This window comes from Pseudophryne corroboree, chromosome 6 (assembly GCF_028390025.1).
Source record: "Pseudophryne corroboree isolate aPseCor3 chromosome 6, aPseCor3.hap2, whole genome shotgun sequence".
Taxonomy (NCBI): domain Eukaryota; kingdom Metazoa; phylum Chordata; class Amphibia; order Anura; family Myobatrachidae; genus Pseudophryne; species Pseudophryne corroboree.
In genome coordinates, this window is record NC_086449.1 from 144,543,888 (window position 1) to 144,562,930 (window position 19,043).

The window sequence follows — 19,043 nt, forward strand, 5'->3', positions numbered from 1 at the left end:
CTTAGTGGGCGTGTCTGTGATATTTGACTAATCAGGGAGGGGGTTTGGTTGAGGCGCACCGGCCGGGGCATGGAGGAGGAAACGGAACGGCGTGGGAAAGCCGGGCCTGGGGGGCGGCTGGACATGAGTCACGGCTTCGTCCACCATATCCGCCGGAACCAGAAAGCGCGGTGGGAGAGCTCGGATATCACTGCGTGTGTGCTGCAGTGGCTGCAGCCCGGGGTCATGGGGATCCAAGCACAGCATGGATGGAGGGTGGTAGAGGCCACACACACAAACTGGGGGTACAGGGCAGGACAGATCCGGTAGCGGTTGGGCACTAGTGAGGGGGCTCTGGTTAGAATGGGGACTCATGGTCTTAATCCCAGTGTTATGAGATTGCAGTGCTAGCCACTGTGCCACCGGGATGCTGGCTGTCAGTATACCGACAGCAGCATCTCGGCCACCATTATGCCGGCAGTGGGGTGAGCGTGCTACGCCGCATGTACGGTGGCTCGCTGCACTCGTAACAGGTTATATTCTACCTCTATGGGTGTACTAGAGCACAGGTTCTCAAACTCGGTCCTCAGGACCCCACACAGTGCATGTTTTGCAGGTCTCCTCACAGAATCACAAGTGAAATAATTACTCCACCTATGGACCTTTTAAATTGTGTCAGTGAGTAATTAATACACCTGTGCACTTGCTGGGTTACCTGCAAAACATGCACTGTGTGGGGTCCTGAGGACCGAGTTTGAGAACCACTGTACTAGACCATAATCTACCTCGCTGGTATTCCACTGCTGCGCGGGATCCTGGCATCGGCATTGTGATGGCCGGGATCCCGCGCAGCGGTATCTTATCCCCTTCTCCCAGAGGGGTTTGGTATCAATTATACCCCTTTCACATCGCCAATGCCGGATCCCACCCAGGAATTGGAAACGGGTCCTTCCTGGGTGGGATCCGGCATTGGACGCAACTGCTGGCTTCCCTGACCCGGCAATATGCTTGGTGCGTTGCCATAGCGGTGGGCGGCGGGGCTGGCAGCGGGGGCGGAGGCAGCTGCTGAGAGATGAGAGCATCTCCGTGCCGCCTCTCCCTGTTGTAGTTAATGGGCCGGGAGCCCGTTTACGCTGCCATTGACCCGGTATTCAACCCGGGAATAACACTACTTTATTCCCAGGTTGAATTGCTGGGTCAGGTGACCCGGGATTTCAGCTATGGCGCTTTCACACCGCACGCTGACCCTTGTCGATTTGGCAATATGCCGGGTCGATACCAGGTTATTTGTGTAGTGTAAAAGGGGTATAACTGATGGCCAGGATGCCAGCCATCAGTGGCATCCCAGTGTCTGGTACATCTGGGTACTATAGCCTAATGAGTAATGACTACTCCAGTGGCTCCCAAACTGGGTGTCTCGGGGCACATGCAGGGGCGCCCTGGGTTGGTGATCTAGAACCAACTGAAATTAATTATGGTCAACGTAATATGCAAAACCAGTGCCTGTGGGTTCCAATCGTACAATATTTGGAGAAACAGAAGGGAGTCCTGTGGCTAATCACAGAACTGAAACTAATGGCCCATACAAACTGGCCGATTTTGAGCTCACAGTAGCTCACTTTTGGGGTTTTGAGCTCAAACTCGGCAGTGTGTATGGCCGGATGGTGAGCGCTTATCCGTGCTCCTGCATCGTCGCTGGGCGCCGCCGTCTGTTGGATAGTTTTAACAGCCGAGTGAACCACTTTCCACAGTCTCCTACTGTGGACAGTGGTTCACCCTCCATGAACATTGCTGGGCAGTGAAAATCGTATGCACTGAGCTATTTTCCTGCCAGCGATGTTCACATCATTGCCCAAAACGCCCAGTGTGTATACACCTTAAGGATGACAGATAAACAAGTTTTGTAATATTTTTTTCTGAATTCTTCAATAAGAAACTTTTGGCCATAAAAAAATTCTGATACTGCCCTGATTCAAAAATAGTTTGGGAACCACAGGACTACTCTGTGAGCCAGGCTTTTGTTGGAGTATATCTATATAGTAGAGATACACTTTCTTGTGGCTGCACCTAAAGCACACTTAATGTATATGTATATATTTTTATGATTAGAGATGATTATGACAAGGAAGTTAAGCAGGCTCAAGAGAAACAAAAGAAAAGGCACACTCCCGGACCATCCCGACCCAAGAAACCAGACCTCCAGGTGTACCACCCACGTCAGAGAGGTGAGATCACAGCAGAGGTTTATACAGAAAACTCTATGATGTGAGCAGGGAATCACCAGATGTTTACATTAAGTGAGCCCACATGTTATGTAATGGTGGTTCTCATGTTCTTGGATATTAGGGGTTTCTGATGGTCTCTTTTAATGTAATATTTATTATACCATGTGCAGCGGCTAGCTGTCCTTCATAGGGTTAAGCTGTGTGTGGAGGAGGGGGGGGGATTAGGCACCGCCAGGGAGGGAGCGGTAGGTTTAGGCGGCGGGGAGGGAGGGTAGGTTTAGGCTGCGGAAGGGTGGTTAGGTTTAGGCTGCGGTAAAGGTGGGTTAGGGTTCGTGGGGTTAGGGATCAGGGTTAGATGTCGCATTAGTCAGGGTGGGTATTTCAATAAACGGATGTCGCTGTCTGTATTTTACAACGCCTACATCCACTGCTAGACTGTGACCTAGTAATCTGCTCTCCAGTTTTCAAATCAGTTAAATTGCAGCCAAACGGAAGACATATTCTTTCTTCATTGTATCCCACCTTGTATCCAGCGTATCTGCCGGCAGCCAATCACTTTTTATGACTTAAATCCAATTTTTCTATCCTTCAAAGAGATGTGTGCTGAGTGAGGAAGGAAGGGGGGGGGGGGGGGGGGGAGGGCTCAATTCACACAGCTGTGAAGTGAGCGATCTAGAGTCAGCGATTGCGACGGGCCACGCATTGCTATGGGGCATACACACGAGAGATCCGTGCTTAACTTCTAAGCAGTCTAGTCAGATTGCTTAGAATTTAAGCACGGAATTCTCAGTGTGTACCCCCCCTTTACCCACTCTGGCACACAATTGTATTACTGACCTCATATCCTGCTCCACATCTACTTGTCTGTGCAGAAGCCAATCTACTCTCCAGATACCTTAGCACTGCTGCTGAATCTGGACTGCCATCCTTTCTCTGCCACACGTCTGGAAGCTCCCATTGCCTGTTGGGGATCAAAATGAATTCTTGCACCTCTTAAAACTCTGTTTTTGAAGTACTACTTAGGAAAATCAATGTGAGTTCTTAGTTTAGTTTACGCCCTATCCCTGCTAACTAATGAATTTGTTTTCAGTATATTTTTGCACTTCTTTGGCCATTGAACAACTGAGGGGCAGATTTATTAAGCTCGGTGAAGTGATAAAGTGGAAGGTGATAAAGGACCAGCCAATCAGATCCTATCTTCCATGTAACAGGCTGGGTTTAAAAAATGACAGTTAGGAGCTGACTGGCTGGTTTTATCACCTTCCAATTTATCACTTCACCGAGCTTAATAAATCTGCCCCTGAGTTCCTGAAGGGGCTAATGTCAAAATGAAGCAATAAATATATAATGTATCCTGTACAGGCTATGAGCCAACAAAATAGGTTGTTTGCTATCTGATCTGTCTTTTGACCAAGAGTAAAGGAGTAACTTGGTATAACTTTAAGATTTTTGAACCTTTTCATAGGCTGCAATAGCAACAGTGATGCTGGAAAATTACCTAAATAAATGTGGTCATCAAGTCCCTTATTCTCCCTAATGAAAAATACTTTTAACACAGTCTCTCTAAATCCCATATGTTGTGCTCTGTGTTCTATAGCACTTCCTGGTACTGAAATTAATGTTCCTGTCTCTCCTCAGATAGGGGGCACCACAGTTCAGATCTGGTTGATGATGGGATGAGTGATAGCGATTCCAGTACAGACCCGGAGCAGCTAGGGAATCAGCTCTTCTGCCTGGAGTTTGAGGCGGATGGAGGTGAAATTACGTCCATTATTGTGTACGAGGTATGTTCTTCTGTCTGCAGTTTCAACTTGTGGTGAAAATTGTTTCAGATTTTTGATAACGATGATTTTATTAAGTTACTTACCAGTGACTGCACAATATCTATTGTGTGTTGGTAAAACAGAAGTGAGTGTTAGCTGTTGAGGAAGGGAGAATTGGTGTACTACACTTGGCTATCGGATGAAACAACTCCTGAAACCTGGTATTTGAAAAGTTTAGTGGCTAATTGCTTCACCTTTACTGGGCTGTCTTTCAGGTTCACTTTCATTTCTCTTACGTCCTAGAGGATGCTGGTGACTCCGTAAGGACCATGGGGTATAGACGGGCGCCGCAGGAGACATGGGCACTATAAAGAACTTTAGATGGGTGTGCACTGGCTCCTCCCTCTATGCCCCTCCTCCAGACCTCAGTTAGATCCTGTGCCCAGAGGAGACTGGGTGCACTACAGGGGAGCTCGCCTGAGTTTCTCTGAAAAATAATTTTGTTAGGTTTTTTATTTTCAGGGAGCACTGCTGGCAACAGGCTCCCTGCATCGTGGGACTGAGGGGAGAGAAGCAGACCTACTTAAATGATAGGCTCTGCTTCTTAGGCTACTGGACACCATTAGCTCCAGAAGGTCGGAACGCAGGTCTCACCCTCGCCGTTCGTCCCGGAGCGGCGCCGCCGTCCTCCTCACAGAGCCGGAAGATAGAAGCCGGGTGAGTATAAGAAGAAAGAAGACTTCAAAGGCGGCTGAAGACTTCAGATCTTCTCTGAGGTAACGCTGCGCGCCATTGCTCCCACACACAACACACACAGCGGGCACTGAAGGGTGCAGGGCGCAGGGGGGGCGCCCTGGGCAGCAATAATAAACCTCTATGGACTGGCTAACATATATATATATATATATAGGCTGCAGAGACAGTATATTAAATAATCCTCCACCAGTATTGGAAATTTGAGCGGGACCGAAGCCCGCCGCTGAGGGGGTGGAGCTTGATCCTCCAGCACTAACCAGCGCCATTTTCTCCACAGCACACTGCAGAGAAGCTGGCTCCTCGGACTCTCCCCTGCTGAACACGGTGACAGAGGGCAAAAAAGAGGGGGGCACTTTTAATTGGCGCAGTGTGTGTGTGTGTGTGTGTGTGTGTGTATATATATATATATATATATATATATATATATATATATATATATATATATATAATTATTATTATTATTTTTTATATATAAAAGCGCTGTTTTATCTGGGAATTTTGTTTCCAGTGTCAGTTGGCGCTGGGTGTGTGCTGGCATACTCTCTCTGTCTCTACAAAGGGCCTTATTGGGGAATTGTCTCCATATAGATATATCCCTGAGTGTGTGGGGGTGTCGGTACGCGTGTGTCGGCATGTCTGAAGCGGAAGGCTCATCTAAGGAGGAGGTGGAGCAGATGATTGTGGTGTCTCCGTCTGCAACGCCGACACCTGATTGGTTGGATATGTTGAATGTTTTAAATGCAAATGTGACCTTATTACATAATAGATTAGACAAAGCAGAGTCCAGGGATAGAACAGGGAGTCAATCCTTGGCTTTGACTGTGTCACAGGGCCCTTCAGTGTCTCAGAAACGTCCCCTGTCCCAAGTAGCAGACACTGATACCGACACGGATTCTGACTACAGTGTCGACTACGATGAAGCGAGGTTACACCCAAGGGTGGCCAAAAGTATTCATTATATGATTATTGCAATAAAGGATGTTTTACATATCACAGATGATCCCTCTGTCCCTGACAAGAGGGTACACATGTTTAAGGAAAAGAAACCAGAGGTAACCTTTCCCCCATCTCATGAGCTGAACGCGTTATTTGAAAAGGCTTGGGAAACTCCAGACAAGAAACTGCAGATTCCCAAAATAATTCTTATGGCATATCCTTTCCCTGCGCAGGACAGGTTACGGTGGGAATCCTCACCCAGGGTGGACAAGGCGTTAACGCGCTTGTCTAAAAAGGTGGCGCTACCGTCTCCAGGCACGGCAGCCCTCAAGGATCCTGCTGATCGCAGACAGGAAACTACTTTAAAATCAATTTATACACATACGGGTGCCTTGCTCAGACCGGCAATAGCGTCGGCTTGGGTTTGTAGCGCTGTTGCGGCTTGGACGGATACTTTGTCAGCTGACATTGATACCCTGGATAGGGATACCATTTTATTGACCTTATGTCACATTAAAGACGCAGTCTTTATATATGAGAGACGTTGGTCTGCTAGGTTCGAGAGCCAACGCCATGGCGATTTCTGCTAGGCGAGCCCTGTGGACCCGCCAATGGACGGGTGATGCCGACTCAAAGAAGCATATGGAAGTTTTACCTTACAAAGGTGAGGATTTATTTGGGGAAGGTCTTGCGGACCTGGTTTCCACAGCTACCGCGGGTAAATCTACTTTTTTACCTTATGTTTCCCCACAGCAAAAGAAAACGCCGCAATATCAGATGCAGTCTTTTCGGACGCATAAGTCCAGAAGAGGTCGGGGCTCTTCCTTCCTCGCCAGAGGTAAGGGTAGAGGGAAAAGACTGCCTGCTACGGCTAGTTCCCAGGAGCAGAAGTCCTCCCCGGCTTCTACTAAATCCACCACATGACGCTGGGGCTCCACTGAGGGAGTCTGCGCCGGTGGGGGCACGTCTTTGACTCTTCAGCCACGTCTGGGTTCAGTCAGACGTGGATCCTTGGGCAATAGAAATTGTATCCCAGGGTTACAAGCTGGAATTCGAAGACGTGCCTCCTCGCCGTTTTTTCAAATCGGCTTTACCAGCTTCTTCCCCAGAAAGGGAGATAGTTTTAGCTGCAATTCAAAAACTGTGTCAACAACAAGTGGTTGTCGAGGTTCCCCTAGTTCAACAGGGGAAGGGGTACTATTCAACCCTATTTGTGGTCCCGAAACCGGATGGCTCGGTCAGACCCATTCTAAATTTAAAATCCCTAAACCTGTACTTGAAAAAGTTCAAATTCAAGATGGAATCGCTCCGGGCAGTTATCTCCAGCCTGGAAGGGGGGATTTTATGGTGTCACTGGACATAAAGGAGGCATACCTTCATGTCCCCATATATCCCCCTCATCAGGCGTACCTGAGATACGCTGTACAGGACTGTCATTACCAGTTTCAGACGTTGCCGTTTGGGCTTTCCACGGCCCCGAGGATTTTCACCAAGGTAATGACGGAAATGATGATGCTCCTGCGCCGGCAGGGAGTCACAATTATCCCGTACTTGGACGATCTCCTGATAAAAGCGAGATCGAGAGATCAGTTGCTGAAAAGCGTGGCGCTCCCCCTGAGAGTGCTGCAGCAACATGGCTGGATCCTAAATCTACCAAAGTCACAGTTGGTTCCAACAACTCGGCTATCTTTCTTAGGCATGATTCTGGACACGGAACAAAAGAGGGTTTTTCTCCCAATGGAAAAGGCCCAGGAACTCCAGAACATGGTCAGAGACCTGTTAAAACCGAAAAGAGTGTCAGTCAATCAATGCACTCGAGTACTGGGGAAAATGGTGGCAACCTACGAGGCCATCCCCTTCGTCAGGTTTCATGCGAGGATGTTTCAGTGGGACCTTCTGGACAAGTGGTCCGGGTCCCATCTTCAAATTCATCAGAAAATAAGCCTGTCCCCCAGGGCCAGGGTGTCTCTCCTGTGGTGGCTACAGAGTGCTCACCTTCTAGAGCAGGGCTGGCCAAACCGGTCCTCGAGATCTACCAACAGTTCATGTTTTCCAGGCCTCCTGGAGATCTGTAGAATTGTCAGTTAGGAATGAATGCAGCACATCTTAATTAGTAATGACTACACCTGTGCACCAGCTAGGTGGTCTGGAAAATGTGTACTGTTGGTAGATCTCGAGGACTGGTTTGGCCAGCCCTGTTCTAGAGGGTCGCAGGTCCGGCATTCAGGACTGGGTTCTGGTGACCACGGACGCGAGCCTCCGAGGATGGGGAGCAGTCACACAAGGAAAAAACTTTCAGGGACTATGGTCAAGCCAGGAGGCCAAGAGACCGAAACGCGTCGACAGACCACTGTTTGGGACCTATATTTGGGAGCCAAGCATTTCCATACAGAATTGCTACACAGGCCTTTTTCTGCTTGATATAAGTTGTGGAACAAGGACCAGATAAAGATACCTTGATGGGATTCAACCTGCATATCTATGTGTGAGTTGGGGTACGCCCATGAGATATATTTCTTCCATACAAAGATACAGTTATAGGAGTTTCGCCTATATTTATTGTGTGAGTGAGGGGTACGCATACCTTATTAATATTCTGGTGAAGGGCCCATGTGTTGGTGGTGCACATGAAACCATAAGAACATTTCACACGGTGGAATGAATGAATGTGTAATCAAGGCACGGAAATGATCCATAATTGCAAATCTTATATATAACACATGGTAAAGAAATTACTACACATTGGATATTTCTCTCTCATTTTTTCATGCGAATGAGGTCATCACACATTGAGGATACATTTTTATGAATTATCGTGAGAGGATATTTGAAAGAAACCTTGATAGGAGTCCAGATTCCCATTTCCGTGTGAGTTGGGGTACGACATCCAGGACTATCTTGATATAGGATTATTAAAGATACCTTGATGTGTATAATTTACTTCATATCAGCGTTAGTGGGGGTACGCCAAACAAAACACTGTACCATTTGAGTTAGGAAAGTACTATTACTTCCTCATTTTTCAAGTTTTCCTTATGCGCCAAAGGAAGCCATTGACTCTATCTTGCTTTAGATTTGTACAAATTATTTTGGATTAAGGGGTGATATCCAATTTGAGTCAATAGTTCCCATCAGGCAGCATTCCCCTTGCGTCAATTTGTGGAAATTACAGAAATTTCTTCCCTATCTCAAAGCCAGGAGGCTTATCTACACATCAACGTACTGGAATTGAGGGCCATATACAACGGCCTACGTCAAGCGGAGAATCTTCTTCGCGACCTACCGGTTCTGATTCAAGCAGACAACGTCACAGCCATGGCTCATGTAAACCGCCAAGGTGGGACAAGGAGCAGAGCGGCAATGGCGGAAGCCACCAGGATTCTTCGCTGGGCAGAAAATCACATAAGCGCGTTGGCAGCAGTCTTCATTCCGGGAGTGGACAACTGGGAAGCAGACTTCCTCAGCAGACATGATCTCCATCCAGGAGAGTGGGGACTTCATCAGGAAGTTTTTGCAGAGATAACAAGTCATTGGGGACTTCCTCAAATAGACATGATGGCGTCACGCCTCAACAAGAAGCTTCGGAGGTATTGTGCCAGGTCAAGGGACCCTCAGGCAGTAGCAGTAGACGCCCTGGTGACACCGTGGGTGTTTCAGTCGGTCTATGTGTTCCCTCCTCTTCCACTCATCTCAAAGATATTGAGAATCGTAAGACGAAAAAGCGTGCGGACAATACTCATTGTTCCAGATTGGCCTCGAAGGGCCTGGTATTCAGATCTTCAGGAAATGCTCACAGAAGATCCGTGGCCTCTTCCTCTCAGAGAAAACCTGTTGCAACAGGGGCCCTGCGTGTTCCAAGACTTACCGCGGTTACGTTTGACGGCATGGCGGTTGAACACCGAATCCTAGCTGGGAAAGGCAATCCGGAAGAAGTCATCCCTACTCTGATAAAGGCTAGGAAGGAGGTAACGGCGAAACATTATCACCGTATCTGGAGAAAATATGTATCTTGGTGTGAAGCCAAGAATGCTCCTACTGAGGAATTCCATCTGGGCCGTTTTCTCCACTTTCTACAGACAGGAGTGGATATGGGCCTAAAATTAGGCTCCATTAAGGTACAGATTTCGGTCCTATCAATTTTTTTTCAGAAGGAATTGGCTTCTCTCCCAGAAGTCCAGACTTTTGTAAAGGGAGTGCTGCACATACAGCCTCCTTTTGTGCCTCCAGTGGCACAATGGGACCTTAACGTGGTGTTACAGTTCCTACAATCTCACTGGTTTGAACCTCGTTAAACGGTTGAACTAAAATTTCTCACTTGGAAGGTGGTCATGTTGTTGACCTTGGCATCTGCAAGGCAGGTGTCCGAATTGGCGGCTTTGTCTCACAAAAGCCCCTATCTGATTTTCCATGTGGATAGAGCTGAGTTGAGGACTCGTCCTCAATTTTTGCCTAAGGTGGTTTCATCGTTTCATATGAACCAACCTATTGTGGTACCTGTGGCTACGGGTGACTTGGAGGATTTCAAGTCCCTTGATGTTGTCAGGGCCTTAAAAATGTATGTAGCCAGGACGGCTCGGGTTAGGAAAACAGAGGCGCTGTTTATCCTGTATGCAGCCAACAAAATTGGCGCTCCTGCTTCTAAGCAGACTATTGCTCGCTGGATCTGTAACACGATTCAGCAGGCTCATTCTACGGCTGGATTGCCGTTACCAAATTCGGTAAAGGCTCATTCCACTAGGAAGGTGGGCTCTTCTTGGGCGGCTGCCCGAGGCTTCTCGGCATTACAGCTTTGCCGAGCGGCGACTTGGTCGGGTTCAAACACTTTTGCAAAATTCTACAAGTTTGATACCCTGGCTGATGAGGACCTCATGTTTGCTCAATCGGTGCTGCAGAGTCATCCGCACTCTCCCGCCCGGTCTGGAGCTTTGGTATAATCCCCATGGTCTTTACGGAGTCCCCAGCATCCTCTAGGACGTAAGAGAAAATAAGATTTTAAACCTGCCGGTAAATCTTTTTCTCCTAGTCCGTAGAGGATGCTGGGCGCCCGTCCCAGTGCGGACGTATTTCTGCAAGGCTTGTATATAGTTATTGCTTACATAAGGGTTATGTTACAGTTGAGATCAGTCTTTGGCTGATGCTGTTTTTGTTCATACTGTTGACTGGTTGCGTATATTCCAGGTTATACGGTGTGGATGGTGTGGGCTGGTATGAATCTTGCCCTTAGATTAACAAAAATCCTTTCCTCGTACTGTCCGTCTCCTCTGGGCACAGTTCTCTAACTGAGGTCTGGAGGAGGGGTATAGAGGTAGGAGCCAGTGCACACCCATCTAAAGTTCTTTTGTAGTGCCCATGTCTCCTGCGGAGCCCGTCTATACCCCATGGTCCTTACGGAGTCCCCAGCATCCTCTACGGACTAGGAGAAAAAGATTTACCGGTAGGTTTAAAATCTTATTTTTTCTCATTATGGTCTGCTATTATCATGTGTCTTTTCTGTCAAATCTGACAAGACCACAAAGCTGGGATTTGTACTGTGAACCAAGGGAAGGCCTTGTACCGGTCTTAGCATAAACTTGCACACAGATGTGGGAACGACTGACTCAGAATCAGGACTCAAGTGTCCACCAGTGTTTTCAGGATTGGGAAGAGTCTAAAACTAATGTCTCCATAAGGAGGGGAAAGTGTTGCCCAGTTGAGATTTGTGAGATTTCAATTCAGGGCGAGTATGAGATCTCGGGTTCTAGAAGTGCTCCAGGAACTGAACATCCTAGAATTTGGAATTCCAGAAGTTCCTAATGATTCTCTGTTTCAGTGTACAGTGAATTGTATGGCTTAATTTCCTCCCTTTCTGTATCTGTTGGCTCTGTTTACCCAGACGTGGGCACAACCAGGCAGTAAGCTTTGGGTACCGCACAGATATTTGTCCCCTTTCTATTGAGGTGGTAGATGATTGGGAATATACCCTATATTGGATGACTCCATTTCGAGGTTGTCTAAATCTACTACCATTTCTTTCATGGGAGTCCAGTTTTGTAGCAGCTGGAGCCTCCTTTAGGCCTGTTGATATGTATCCACTTGAGTGGCTGAGATGATGAAGAAACCAATATTGGTGGAGCTCTCTGGGGACTTACTGTCAGATATGACTAGAGCAGAGCTGTTTAACTTGGAATATTTCTGGAATGTCTTAGAGCACAGGTTCTCAAACTCGGTCCTCAGGACCCCACACAGTGCATGTTTTGCAGGTCTCCTCACAGAATCACAAGTGAAATACTTGGCTCCACCTGTGGACCTTTTAAAATGTGTCAGTGAGTAATTAATACACCTGTGCACCTGCTGGGTTACCTGCAAAACTTGCACCGTGTGGGGTCCTGAGGACCGAGTTTGAGAACCGCTGTCTTTAGAGTACCTGGGTGTTTCAGCCTTGAATGCTGTCCACATCAGGCAGTGATTTCTGAATCTATAGTTCCTGTGATGTGTTTGTAGAATCTAAGCATACAGCCATGCGGTCACTATAGCCAAGCTATTAGCGGTAGACTGAATTGTACTGAAGACCTCCGTGACTTTCAATATGGCACATAGGATGCCATCTTTCCAACATGTAAGTTTCTCAAATGTCTGCCTTGCTAGAGCTGCTTCAGTAATCTGCAAGTGCTGTTATTGTGCAGTGGAAATGTGTAGGAGCTGCAAAAGCAGTGAATTGCAGGATGGGACCTCCGAGTGCTTAGCATATAGAAAAAAAAGTCTGTCTGCAGTTGCAGCTCTCACTACCAAATGTCAAACTACCTCTGGAAGCAACAACCGCACAGGAACTGTTTGTCTGGCGCTTCATGGGTTGGTTTTCTATTGTCGTGGACCCATGCGCAAGTCTCCAATCACCATACACCATTCCAAACCTCAGCTGGCATGGAAGAACACAGTAATTGGACTGGAGCAGTGGAAATCTCACTTCATTATCCGATTACCTGATCCTGGGTTTGGTGGAGGCGGGGAGAAGGCTTCCTGCCTGAATATGTGCGGGCAACTGTAACGTTTGGCTTAGAAGAAATATACAGCTGCAGACAATTTTCATGGTTTAGTCTTAGTTGCAGCTAAGGGAAATGTTAATGCCACAGCATACAATTAACATCCATCCATGACCTCTTCATATCTAACAACTTCAATCTGCTGGCTACAGAAACCCGGCTCACAGAATCAGACACAGCCTCCCCTGCAGCACTGGCACATGGTGGTCTCCACTTTACACACACCTCCTGGCCTGGTAACCATAAAGGAGGAGGAGTTGGACTTTTACTTTCCCAATCTTTCGCATACACTGTTCTACCACAGGTTTCATCACTCACATTTACATAATTTGAAGTACATTCCATTAGGGTTTACTCTCCTTTCTCTCTCTCTCTCTCTCTCTCTCTCTCTCTGCGTGTTGCAGCTATCTACCGCCCACCTGGGCATCCCAATTTCTGGAAGATTTTTCTGCCTGGCTCCCTCACTTCCTATCCTCTGACAGCTCCACCATTATCATGGGTGATTTCAATATTGCTATTGTTTGTTCAAAATCTGCTGCTCACGCCTCCAAACTATTCTCTCTAACCTCCTCTCTTGGCTTCGCCCAATGGACTGACTCCTCTACTCATCAGGATGGCCACTGCCTTGATCTAGTATTCACCAGACTATGCTCCGTCTCAGAACTCACTAACACTCTTTTCCCCCTCTCAGATCACAAACTTATCACCTGCATGCTCTTCTCCGTTAATTCAAACTCTGTGTTGCTGAAGTCCTCCAATCCCCCTCAAACTCACAGAAATATTAACACAATTAATCTTCAAGAACTTTCCACTTCACTCCAACAACTGCTTTCACCTATTTCTGCATTCACCTCTCCTGAGATGGCTGTATCACACCTGAATGAGACTCTAGAACTAGCCCTTGATGAAGTGGCTCCAGCTACCCATCACACTCCATGTAGGCCTAGATGTCAACCATGGCACTCCAAATTAACAAGATAACTACAAAAACTCACGTGAAAACTGTCAGTGGCGTAAATCTCGTATTTCAAGTGACTTCCTCACATATGAGACACTCTACCACTCTTATAGAAATGCCCTGGACACTGCCAAACAAACATATTTCCAAACTCTTATCTCTGCTCAAGCCTCTAACCCCAAATGACTTTTTAATACATTTAAATCACTTCTGAATCCTCCCTCATCTACCCCACCAGCCACTATCAAGGCACATGATCTTGCTTCCTACTTCAAGGAGAAGATTGATAAGATCCGAGATGAAATGGTATGCTCTTCGACAGCCAGTGACCTGCTTCGTTCTTTACCTGAACCCTCTGGCACTATTTCTTCATTTGATCCCACAAATGAAGATGAAGTATCACTCTTCTCATCCTGCTTCTCTACTACCTCTCCTCTTGATCCTTTACCCTCACAAATAAGTAAAGCTCTGTCTCTGGTGCTCATCCCTACCTTAACTAACATCTGCAATCTCTCTCTAGTGGGATTTTTCCTTCACTCTTCAAGCATGCAGTGATTACTCCCATTTAAAAAAACCAAAATTCTGACCCTAACTCTCTCTCAAACTATCGCCCTATCTCTCAGCTCCCTTGTCTCTCTAAGCTACTTGAGAGACTTGCCTACACTTGACTCACACAGTTTCTTAATTCACACACTTTATTGGACCCCCTTCATTCAGGCTTCCGTTCCCAACACTCCACAGAGACAGCACTGACTAAAGTGGTTAATGATTTGGTCACTACGAAGTCTAAAGGCTATTTCTCTTACATGCTGGGGTCCACATTAGTACCATGGGGTATAGACGGGTCCACCAGGAGCCATTGGCACTTTAAGAGTTTGAGAGTGTGGGCTGGCTCCTCCCTGTATGCCCCTCCTACCAGACTCAGTTTAGAAAATGTGCCCAGAGGAGCCGGTCACAGCTAGGGGAGCTCTCCAGAGTTTCCTTAGTAAAAGTTATTTTTTAGAGTTTGTTTTACAGGGAGGCTGCTGGCAACAGCCTCCCTGCAGTGAGGGACTTAGGGGAGAGCAGTGTCCGCCTTGCGGGGTCTGAGCCACTGTCTCCGCTGACTGGACACTGAGCTCCAGAGGGGATAGATCGTTCCCCGCCACAGGGGATCGCTCACCCCAGCAGCATGCCGCCACCCCCTTGCAGAGCTGAAGATTGTGGCGAGTGAGAAACCGACCCCCCTAGCAAGCAGGGGGCCTATGTGAAGATGGCGGCATCAGGGTAGGAGCGCAGTATTGACTGCGCTTCGGGAGGCTCAGCAGTACATTGTGTGGCGCTGTGAGGGGCGCCCTGAGCCAGCGCCTGCACCCTACACTGGTCACGCAGCCTGTCGGGGTCCCCGGATCTCTGCCAGCATCAATCCTCAGGCCAGTATAATCCTATGAAGAGCTGGAAGGCAGCGCCATTTTGGGGGCGGAGCTTCTCAGAGCGGGCCCAGCGCCATTTTACTGCCTGCACAGCGCTGTAAAGCAAGTCCCTCCACAGCAATCTCACTGTATGGGGGGCGGGGGGGCTGTAAAACGGCTGTGTAACCCATTAAGGTACACAGTCGGCACTCATAAGGGGTCTCCCCTTATATGTATAAAAGCGCTGTGTGTGGGTTGGCTCCAATCTCTGTGTCTCTCTTGCCATTCTTGGGGAGAAACTCTGTCTGTATCGTGTGTGTGTGTGTGTGTGTGGAGTGTTTGTGGTCACCAATAGCAATGTCCAGGGACTCTGTGTCATATGCTGCAGAGGATTTGTCCTCTCAAGATGATCCCATTCCATGTAATCTGGATTGCACTGATTTGGCAAGGGAATTGATTTAGCACAGATTCCAGCAAGGGAGCCGGAATGGTTATCCTCTATCAAAAATATGATTTCTCAGATTTCACAGGGTTGCACAAAATGAATCTACTACCCAGATCCCCCGATGTGTACTCCCATAAGCGTCCTTTAGCACAAATTATGCAGGATGACACCGATACAGATTCTGACAGTGATGATGGGGTACGGGGGACAGCATCTCTTGCTAAAGGGGTGCAGTTGATGATAGAGGCTATTAGGGATGTGTTGAATATTAATGATACACCACCTGAGCAGGTTGAGGAGGCTTACTTCACTGAGAATAAGAGAGCCTCGCTAACTTTACCTGTGTCAAAAGAATTAAATGCTATTTTTGAAAAGGCTTGGTGAAAACCCTGAGAAAAAATTCCAGATCCCTAAGAGGGTTCAGGTGGCATTTCCTTTCCCTGTTGAGGATAGGAAAAAATGGGAAAACCCGCCTATTGTTGACACGTCAGTATCCAGACTTTCAAAAAAGGTGGTGTTGCCTGTTCCGGGATCTACCGCCTTGATAGAGCCGGCTGATCGTAAGATTGATAATACGCTCAAATCCATGTACACGGCTTCAGGGGCTATAATGCGTCCCACTATTGCCAGTGCTTGGATTGCCAAAGCTATAGTAAAGTGGTCTGGCACCTTACTTGAAGATTTGGATACTATGGATAAGGAGGATGTTGGCTTATTTTTGTGCAACATTCAGGATTCAGCGGGATTTCTGGTGGAATCCATGAAAGATCTGGGTTCCATGGCTGGAGGAATTTCTTCCATGTCGGTCTCAGCGCGGCAAGGACTGTGGCTACATCAATGGTCTGCCAACACAGAATTCAGGAAAAGTGTGGAGTCCCTACCGTATACAGGTCAGGCTCTCTTTGGGGAAGCGCTAGATGCGTGGATTTCCACGGCTACAGCGGGTAAGTCTCCCTTTCTTCCCTCAGCTGCTCCTTCTCCGAAGAAACCGTTTTCTTCACCTACATCACAGTCCTTTCGGACTACGAAGCCCAGAAAGGCCAGGCCGTCCAACACCTTCTTTCTTCAAGCATGCATACCTCCACATTCCGATCTGGCTACCGCATCAGGCGTATCTCCGTTTTGCCTTGTTGGACTGTCATTTCCAGTTCCAGGCCCTGCCATTCGGCCTCTCAACGGCACCTAGGGTATTCACCAAGGTGATGGCAGAGATGATGGTTCCCCTTCGCAGACAGGAAGTGAACATCATTCCATATCTGGACGATCTGCTAATAAAGGCATCGTCTAGGGAGAAACTATTGCGGTCCATTGCTCTCACGACCGATCTTCTCTGTGTCCACGGTTGGATTCTGAACCTTCCAAAATCACACTTGGAACCAACCAGGAGGTTGTCCTTTCTGGGGATGATCCTCGACACGGAAGTACAGAGGGTATTTCTTCCACTGGAAAAAGTGTTGGTGATACAAACAATGGTCCGGGATGTCCTGAAGCCAGCCCGGGTGTCGGTTCATCAATGCATTTGAATTCTGGGAAAGATGGTGGCCTCTTACGAGGCTCTCCAGCACGGAAGGTTTCATGCTCGGTCCTTCCAACTGGATCTCCTGGACAGGTGGTCAGGATCTCATCTGCACATACACCTGAGAATTCGTCTATCGCCAAAGGCCAGGATTTCGCTCCTCTGGTGGCTCCAACTACCTCACCTTCTGGAGGGCCGCAGGTTCGGGATTCAGGACTGGATCCTTCTAACCACGGATGCAAGCCTCCGTGGCTGGGGCGCAGTCACTCAAGGGGAGACCTTCCAAGGAAGGTGGTCAATTCTGGAAGTCGGCCTTCCGATCAACATTCTGGAATTAAGAGCCGTATACAACGGTCTTCTTCAGGCGGCCCATCTTCTAAGAAATCGGGCCATTCAAGTGCAGTCGGACAACGTAACAGTGGCTTACGTAAACCGACAGGGCGGAACGAAGAGCAGAGTTGCCATGGCGGCGGGAACAAGAATCCTCCTTTGGCCAGAAAAACACGCGTTGGCGCTGTCGGCAATCTTCATTCCGGGAGTAGACAACTGGGAAGCAGACTTCCTCAGCAGACAAGATCTCCATCCGGGGGAGTGGGGTCTCCATCCGGAGGTGTTCAAAGACATAACAGACCTTTGGGGATTACCCCAAATAGACATGATGGCCTCTCGTCTCAACAAGAAGCTTCTGCGTTATTGTTCCAAGTCGAGGGACGCAGTGGCAGTGGACGCCCTGGTGTCCCCGTGGGTGTTCCAGTCGGTGTACGTGTTTCCACCACTCCCACTCATCCCAAGAATCCTAAAGCTCATAAGGAGAACAAGGGTTCAAGAGATCCTCATTGCTCCAGACTGGCCGAGAAGGTCTTGGTACGCGGACCTTCTGGATCTACTACAAGAAGAGCGGAGGTCCCTTCCTCTTCGAAAGGACCTGCTGCAGCAGGGGCTGTTCGCCTATCAGGACTTACCACGGCTACGTTTGACGGCATGGAGGTTGAACGCCTGATACTAGCTCGGAAGGGCATTCCGAACAAGGTTATTCCTACCCTGATTCAGGCTAGGAAAGGAGTAACGTCTAAACATTACCATCGTATTTGGAAGAAATATGTGTCTTGGTGTGAGTCCAAGAGGTTTCCTACGGTGGAGTTTCAACTGGGCCGGTTTCTCCTCTTCCTGCAGGCAGGAGTGGATATGGGCCTGAGGTTGGGATCTGTGAAGGTCCAGATTTCGGCCCTATCCATTTTCTCCCAGAAACAATTGGCTGCCCTCCCTGAGGTTCAGACCTTTTTGAAGGGAGTTCTGCACATCCAGCCTCGCTTTGTATCTCCTACGGCGCCATGGGATCTTAACGTGCTGTTGCAGTTTCTCCAGTCCTGACTGGTTTGAGCCTCTGCAAGAGGTAGAGGTCAAGTTTCTTACATGGAAGGCTGTCACTTTGTTGGCCTTGGCTTCTGCTAGACGTGTGTCGGAGTTAGGGGCTTTGTCGTGTAAGAGCCCCTACTTGATCTTCCATGAAGTTAGAGCTGAGCTCCGGACACGTCGGCAGTTTCTTCCGAAGGTTGTGTCGGCATTTCATATCAACCAACCTATTGTGGTGCCAGTTGCTACTGACTCCTCAATTTCATCTAAGCCCTTTTAGATGTGGTAAGGGCTCTGAAGATCTATGTGAAGAGGACTGCTCGTCACAGAAAATCGGACTCTCTTTTTGTCCTATATGATCCCAAGAAAATTGGGTGTCCTGCTTCTAAGCAGACTATATCTCGCTGGATCAGGTTCACTATCCAGCATGCGTATTCTAAGTCTGTTAAGGCCCACTCTACTTGTAAGGTGGGGTCTTCCTGGGCGGCTGCCCGGGTTGTCTCGGCATTACAACTTTGCCGAGCAGCAACTTGGTCTGGGTCGAACACGTTTGCATTGTTTTACAAGTTCGATAATTTGACTGAACTTCAGATAATCAGAGGCCAATCAGTTTTGCAGGAGCCTCCGCGCTCTGGGAGCTTTGGTATATCCCCATGGTACTAATGTATCCTCTAGGACGTAAGAGAAAATAGGATTTTAATT

The 19,043-nt window shown here is 48.0% G+C and overlaps 1 protein-coding gene across 4 annotated transcripts in view; it reads left to right on the plus strand.

Moving 5' to 3' along the window:
- Positions 1-8: 8 nt before the first annotated feature.
- Positions 9-19,043, plus strand: part of C6H2orf68 (chromosome 6 C2orf68 homolog) — a 31,171-nt gene continuing 12,136 nt past the window's right edge. Inside the window, exons 1-3 of one of the 4 annotated variants that reach the window (XM_063931964.1) lie at positions 9-194; positions 2,089-2,204; positions 3,843-3,988. In XM_063931964.1, coding sequence (XP_063788034.1) covers positions 70-194; positions 2,089-2,204; positions 3,843-3,988 — 387 coding nt within the window. In that variant the 5' untranslated portion in view covers positions 9-69. The other 3 variants (XM_063931965.1, XM_063931966.1, XM_063931967.1) reach the window with 3 other exon arrangements.